At 29.0% G+C, this 8,310-nt stretch overlaps 1 protein-coding gene across 1 annotated transcript; it reads right to left on the bottom strand.

Moving 5' to 3' along the window:
* Positions 1–4,964: 4,964 nt before the first annotated feature.
* On the bottom strand, positions 4,965–7,850 carry LOC117207539 (ATP-dependent RNA helicase DDX51). The gene is made up of 6 exons (XM_033447844.1): positions 7,694–7,850; positions 6,788–7,521; positions 6,336–6,548; positions 6,040–6,250; positions 5,479–5,913; positions 4,965–5,398 (listed from the first exon to the last, which is right to left on the bottom strand). Exons 1-6 carry the CDS (start codon positions 7,714–7,716, stop codon positions 5,032–5,034), a joined length of 1,983 nt encoding a protein of 660 aa, XP_033303735.1. The 5' UTR covers positions 7,717–7,850; the 3' UTR covers positions 4,965–5,031.
* Between the last annotated feature and the right edge of the window lie 460 nt (positions 7,851–8,310).

Here is an 8,310-nt window from a genome sequence, read left to right as displayed (position 1 = left end):
AATGATTGTACGTATAAAATTCCTGAGATATGTAAAATGATGCAATCGACTTTATATCTTACGTGGCTTGTTAATTACACTAAAAAGAACGAAACGATTTAATAATATCTACAATCAGTCACAAAAGTCCACATACACCTACAAAATTTTGCATATCTGACTTAACAAAGAAACTGTCTATGTGTGACATCTCAGAGACATTGAGGAAACCTTTCTTAGCTATGTACCTTAACCTAAGTTAATCTTCGTTCCTGGATACCATCCCTTTAAAACTCTTTTGGAATTTTCTGATAGCGCTCGATAAACAAAGGCAAAATACAATGATTTCGACCTTGGGATCTATTTGCTCGAAAATTATTATCAACATATGGATAAGTTTGGCAAACATAATCTTGGAAGAAGATTAAGGGCAGCCGTGAAAGTATACATATATACATATATCCTAACCAATACTATAGCGATAAGGTTTGTAGTGTTAACAAATATCAACGCTTTACAGATCTCTACTGGGTAAGGCAGATTAAATCACACTGTAGACTGTGACGGTGTTTTATTTTTGTCAAGGTTATTGCGGTCTAACCGCCTGTTTTTATTATCTCGTTACAGATATACACGTCACAACAAAGTAATTAAAAGAGTCAAAATCTATAAAGGCCATCACTCGTCGACAAATTGGCTGGAACCAAAAACGCATTTTGTCATAAAATTATTTATGTCTACATATTAATATGTACGATTATTATTGATATATTTCTAAAAAAATTAAAATAATTGAAATATTTAATTCACAAAAAATTTGGGGAAAAATTACGAAATCTTCCATTTTTTCAAAACTTTTTCACCAAAGGGATACCAACATGCTTACACAGGAGTGTCTGAAAGCTATTAATATTAATAATACAATATTAATAATATTAAGTTTACAGTTTCTATGATTTCATATAAATATAACAGGAATATGTAATTTTTGTAACACAGTATTTTATATTTTTATTTAGAGTGAATGGATTGTGTTACATTTTAACATAATTCGTAAAGTTAATGCCTTTACTATAATAATAATAACAATAATAATAATAACTTTCATATTTAAGAGTTGTAAACAGACTTTTGTGACTGACTGTATGTTTGCGATACTCTCTTTTGTGTTGCAACAAAACATCGGAAAAGCGGTAGCACTTTTTCTTATAATCAAAAACATTTGTTTAACTTAAACTTGTTATACTTAATGATATGTTAAACTTAAATGGATTTTCTTGAATATTCCGTATATAAATTAACTCTTACCGTGTAAACGTTTTTGCGATCACCATGAACAGAGGTCATCTATGTCTGACACGTCTTTCGGTGGATAAAAGGTCTCCGAAAAAATTAAAAAAAATTCATATAGCATCTACAAACTTTGTATAGTAAATTGAGATGCTTAAAGTTGCCTACCCTTCAACTTACAGAGGTTATCAGAGGTCCGTTACCTGCTTGTTTGGTTTAAATATTCAGATATGACATTTGAACAGTTAATGCTTTACCTAATTTACATCATAAACACTAAGTAGTATTCAAGCCACAATTACAAGTAAACTAGATATTCCTCATTCCCGTTTATAAAAAGAGATCTCACTAAATCTGTTGACCTGTTATTCAATTCTTTCTTTTCTACAACAATACGATATATAAAGATATCAGGTGTCCCATCTGAGAACGATATTGCTCTATACAACATTTAATTTTGTCTCGTGATGTTTTTTCCATCTTGAACCGTTTAAATGAGGCGACATATTCATGGAACATTCCAATATTATATCACAGAGTATTGATAAATTTAAAAAATGATTTTCCCTGTGGGTTTTTAAGGACAAGGTAAATTGCTTGGTGCATTCCCTATATAGATACGTATATATGCAAGGAAGTGTGCGTCAAATATCCTCTTATCATAATGGTATCATATAAGTGTGGTGAATTTATCGACGTTAAGTATAATATACATACATGTACACGGCAACGACACATATGAATCATATAGGACCATGTTTTGTGTATGTACATATAGTTATAAAAGCACATATAACAATATGTAACATGTAATGTACATAACATGAAAGCAAATATGACATTGTTGACGAAATTTGAAAAGATGATTAGAGTATGAATATAATAAATTATACAATAATAATATTAAATGAGACCTCGTTTTATATAAAATATTAATAAATGGTCTTATAGAGAATGTAACATATTAAGATTAAAAAAGGATGTTTAGACACTTGTTAGATATTTATCACATGTAGTATTACAAGTAAGTTAATGTGTACTTGTTCATTGCATCTCTCACAACGAAAATTCAAACATCAATAATTTCTCCTAAGTGCTTAAAGCTTCCACAGACCTGATACGAATCTTCTGACTTTCTTTATTAAATTAGTTATCTAGTTAAATAATTCTGTAAATTTTAGGACTTTTGATAATTTTTGGTCAATTAAACGCCTTCGCTGAATTATACCCATCGCTATAAACTGTTTCAAATATTGTAAATTCGGAAGAGCTGAATGTAAAAGTAATCTGTACATGTTTTTTTCTTTAAATTCACTTTAAGATGTCCCAATTAAATTAAAGTATACTCAATAATCTTGACGATCAATTGTAATTACTGACCAAAAATTGCCTAATTATTTTGTAAGTCATACAAATCTCTAACAAATTAGCGAAAAAAGATTATTTGCCTTATGTACAAAATATATATATTTTACATCTTTATGTTGTGTATTACTGCGTAAAAAGAAACAAACTACTACATTTATTTAAATACTTTAATTCAAATTTTAATTTATATCAGACATATCGAAATAACACGTTTTATTAACGTATAATAGTACAATAATTAATTGCATAAATATTTTGCAGATACTGCGACATAAATTACTATATGTTTTGTTAAAAATTGTAAGATATGTTCCAATAGCCTTAAATATTCTATAAATACAACTACATGTAAAAATTATATCTAATCTATAAACATGTATTATTAAAAATATTATTGTACGCTGTGACTATCTCCGTATAACAGATGACAGATACGTACATACATACGCAAAGCGAACAAGTTAGACAATTTCACGAAATCGCTAAACTACATACATTTGAAAGCAATTGTACACAATTTGCAAAAAACATTTTTGCTCCCTCTCTCTCACTTTTTGTGCATCTTTTATAGATTTCAGTTACTAATCTGTTCGTTTCCATTGTATATAAAATGTAACCGACGGTCTGAGGTTATAAAGTTATGCACAGCAATAATAATAATATATGCGCTGCTAAATAGAAAGAAGTCTCGCGGCAGGAACGCAGGTCGGATTATTCGGGTTATTTCTGACAGGTTCGACACAATCTTAGAAATAAGCATGCGTGTTGGCTGAGTCGCATATGCAAACAAAACATTATAACAACGCGCGAAGGTGAGCGATAGAGAGCAACTTCCCTTGCCCTTGTGCCGTTCCGCGAGATTTCTTTCCAGCAGTGTACTATATGTTTGTGTCGTTAATCAATAAATGGTCATTTATCTTTTATAAATTAAAAATATGAATAACTTGCCTTTATCAATGCAACAATAATAATAATAATTAAAAATGGTAATTAATATACAATTGAATAACGTGACAACTATCAATAGGACAAATTGCGATAGAGAACGAGCATTACGAGCGTACGAGCATACGAGTGTACGATAATATTAACTTCAGACAATAAAATGTTATTATCGATGTTACTTTATGAGTTGTCTTGTACCCTATTTACGTATACTCATTATTCAGTATTTAATTAATAATATTCTTTGGCATAAATCTTGACTTGCCACGTAACAATCCGAACGCAATATTGCACTATTATCTTCAATTATCGAATACGACTTCTCGTAAAATCATATTGTTTCGACCAAAATAAGCGTGTTAGATGAAAAGTAATAACGCTCAAAGATTCAATTCAGTCTTGAATGATAGAACCAATTTGCCTGGATAGATTGGTATATAGAAATAGTCGATATAAGAAATTATTACGTTTTAAATTATGTTTGCGGTTGTATGAAAACTTCTTCATTTGGCATAAATTTGTTACATATTTTCAGATTCTGTAAACATTTCTACAAAAGAAAGAAAATTTTTAATTTAGACAAATCAGAAAAATATCCGCCGGGCATGTACGTATATATGTACATACGAGTAAGCATACTTGTATATAATGTTTTGCCACCACACCAATCACTCGCCAACTTCAATTTCTCAGTGCTGTAGTTATATGTAAGTGATTTTTAATAATCTATATATGTATAGTATAATGTTCCTCGTATCTGTGCTTGGGATCAAGAATTTGCAATAACCTAGCATAAGAAAAGTTATCACTACGTTTTCGAGCAGGAAATAAACGAGTGAGATTTTTCCGAAGAAAGTAGCTCCAAACGCGATGATACGAGACAGACGAGCAATAGTAGCATGGCGACGAAATATCATACATATTCTCTCAGCATATTTTTTTCGATCTGTACGAATTAAAAACAGTTCTAACATCTTTTCTGAGCGGTTCCTTCTCCAGAAATGTCTATAGAATTGAATACAGTATAAAAAATTTGTCTTAGATAAAGAACTTTTCACAAAAATAATGCATAGAAATTGCGCACATGGACTCTTTTTAAGCTTTGATGACAATTTACTATCACTTGGAACTATAACATTTAACTATTTTTTATATCGATACTAGAAAAATTATCTCTATTTAAAACTAAATCAATCTGCTAACGTTTTGAGCACTTTTAAATATTGGCCATCAACCAAACTTTAAACTATTTAAAACTAGAGATATTAGAGCAATTCTGTATCCGGACTCGTGTTTGGAATTAGGATACTTTACAAGGATCACTCAGTGGATTCTATAGGTTTGAAAAAGGTTTTGATTTATTAGACAACGAATTTTTTCAGTTATAGGTAAAAAATTTCAGTTAAATTATATTTTATTTAGCAATATTTGTACAAAAAGTAATGACTTTTATTTTGCAGTTACTGGATAACTTCGTTTAGCAGCTTTTACACGTAATAAGTTATTCTGTTTCTCTATTTCAAGAGCATGTTTTAATTTATCAATATGACTCAAATAATCGATTTCATTTATAATAGCACTTAGTTCGATTTTTTCAACATGTGGTATTACTTTATGCGCATTATTCAACATATGCTTAAATATTTTAACTTGTTTGGGTGTCAGAATTGATATAGCAGTACCGGATTTACCTGCACGTCCTGTTCTTCCTGCTCTGTGAATATAACCGTTAATATGTTTAGGAAGATCATAAGATATGACTAATTGTACATTTGGAATATCTACACCTCTTGCTAATGCATCTGAACATACAAGTCTGGAAGTATAATAAAATTATATCACAATTTTTAGAAAATATTGATCTTAATTTTCAACGAAATTATAAACAAAACGTACATTTGAATGTTTCCACTTGTAAATTTCGTAAGTATATCCTCACGTTCTTTTGATACAAGTTGTGCAGAAAGTTCTCCAACTACTATATTCTTTTTAGATAAGAGTGATTGGAGTAAAATAGTTAATCTATGAGCAGTTCCTCCAGAATTTGTAAATATTAATGCCTTAGAAGTGATACCATCCCTGATTAATAACTGATATAAAGCTACTGGTTTATATTCTGCTTCACATTCTATTGCTTCTTCTTTTAATTCTTCTGGGCTTGTATAGCGCCCTATAAAATTAACCGCTTCTTTATCTAAATTTACATCATCGTCCTTGCCTGTCACCAAAACAGACGTAAACAATATTGGGTGAAAGAGTCCAAGCCGATTAAGTTTTTCAGGATCTTGTGATAATGTTGCACTGAATAATAATTTTTGAGCTGGAATTTTACTATTTAAAAATGAATATATTACTATAAATTTAATATCAGATAATATAACTTTATATTAATACACATGATCTTGGTAAATGATTATTATATAAAAAATTGTAACTAAATTGTAATTAAAAACTAACCTAGAACGTAAGTTGGAAAGTGTTAATCGTGGTGTTTGATAATGAGGCTTGGGAAGATACTCCAACCAATCAGCAGCTGTATCTGCTTCATCAATTACAAGAAATCTGATATCATCCAATGAAAATCCTGATGTTTTTAATATATGGTCTATTAACCGTCCAGGTGTAGCAACCACTATATCCACTAGAGAGATATATTCTCCTCTATCATCTGAAATATAAAAATTATAAAAAATATTTTGTATTTTATAAATAATATAAATAAAACCTTCTTCTTAAAATTTATAAACACATACTCTCTTTTCGAATATTTCTTTGTTCTTCATGAAATGCTGATGCGCCAGAAAGTAAACCAACTCTTAAATTTGTATGCGAAGTATATGTAACCATCACTTTGTAAATTTGCATAGCTAATTCTTGTACGGGTGCAACAACTAAACAACGCACCTTTGGAACTAATCGAAACTGTAATATTTGGACAATTGGTAGAACATACGCTAGAGTTTTACCTAAAGAGAAAATAATTTCTTAAATTATTTCTTTTCAGAACAGAAAATAATTTTTTAAATACAGAGCTTTAATCTATTCATTGTATGCAATGTTTAATTAAATAAAGACAACTGATTTGAAATAATATTCACTAATAACATTAATTATAATTAGAATTTAACATTGTTTATAAACAATAAAGTATCAAAACTAGAATGTAAATATTTCAGTTTGCTATAAATGACTTGTACATTCGTACCACTGCCTGTAGGAGCAGATACACATGTATCCCTCAACCACCATTTTTGTTGCCTATCTTTATTACACTTCAATAGCCAAGATACCATACTAGCTTGAACAGGAAATAATTTATTAATGCCATTAGCTCTTAAAGCTTCAATAAGCTTAGAATCTAAAATTGAATTCATATTTTCTAAGGTTGGACCACTATTTAAATCAATAGATATGACTTCTGGATTAGCCAACCATTCTGGTAGAATTCTCTTAACTTCACGCTTCCGTCGCTTATTTTTTACACCCAGAATTATGAAATCACTATTCTGTCCTGATATTTTTTCTTGTGTTTCATTTGGATCTGATGATTTATTAGGTATTTCATTATCCTGATTATCTGTATTTTCACTTTGCAATGTTTTATCTGCAGTTTTAATTGTTTCATTAGAACTTTCTTCGCTATATTTCCTTTTCTTTTTATTCTTTCTATGCTCTGAAACATGTACTTCTGCCTTTCTTTTAATGTCACTTGATATACTATTTTCATTCAAATTACTATTTTCTATTGGACATTTATTAAGATCTTCTGCTTTTTTCTTTTTCTTTTTATAATTCGATTCTTGTGCATTTTGAGAATTACTTTCTTGTATTTGATGATTAGTTTTAATAGCTCTTTCTACTTTACGTTCTTCTATTCTTTTTAATAATTCAGACAAATGATTCCTTTCATTTTTCGTTTCTTCTTTTTCACCCTCATATCTATCAACAAATAGTATATGTATATTAATAATATTCTACGGGAAGAACTAAAAACTCGAATACGATTAATATAGTAGAATATTTATTTATATAGTTTAATTGACTAAATTTATTATTCAGTGATTAAGTTTATTAATACATATGTATTATATTTTTTGATATTTTGACATACCTGTTTATCACAAATAAACTCATTTAGTTTTCGATTTTACTCACGTGTTATACACCTTTTATAGGTTATATTCTAACGTGTACTACCTATTCCACGGTTGTATACATGTCCGTGACCTATATTAACCTATGTGTACTAACGCGACTTTAGACTAACCGGCTGTGAATGTGGACGCTGTCATGATCACGATCATCTTGTGGTATTATTTAAATAGATATTTATTTACTTATGCACATACGTATATAAATAAATACATATACATTTTCAAAAAGGCAAATTTAAAAAAAAGATTATTTTAAACTTGATTTCATTAAACTTTAACTATGTGTATTTACTATGTGTAAGAATAAACTTAATAATATTTCATCATTATTACATGTGTACATTTATATAATGTTTAGAAACAATTAATTTCAAAAATATGATTGAAATATATATTAAAATTACATATTACTAATATTAAAATCGTCTGCTTAAATTAGCCAAACTACTTCTCAAGAACGTAATCGAAAGTAATTTGTAATTTTAAATTTGTTACATGCTTACATACGTTGCTTACATAGGTAACATAACCAACAAAAATTACACATGTATATAGTAGCAGGTAATAGTAATAT

Source organism: Bombus bifarius, unplaced genomic scaffold (assembly GCF_011952205.1).
Source record: "Bombus bifarius isolate JDL3187 unplaced genomic scaffold, Bbif_JDL3187 scf7180000008037, whole genome shotgun sequence".
NCBI classification, from domain to species: domain Eukaryota; kingdom Metazoa; phylum Arthropoda; class Insecta; order Hymenoptera; family Apidae; genus Bombus; species Bombus bifarius.
This window is presented reverse-complemented; position numbering and strand designations above follow the sequence as displayed.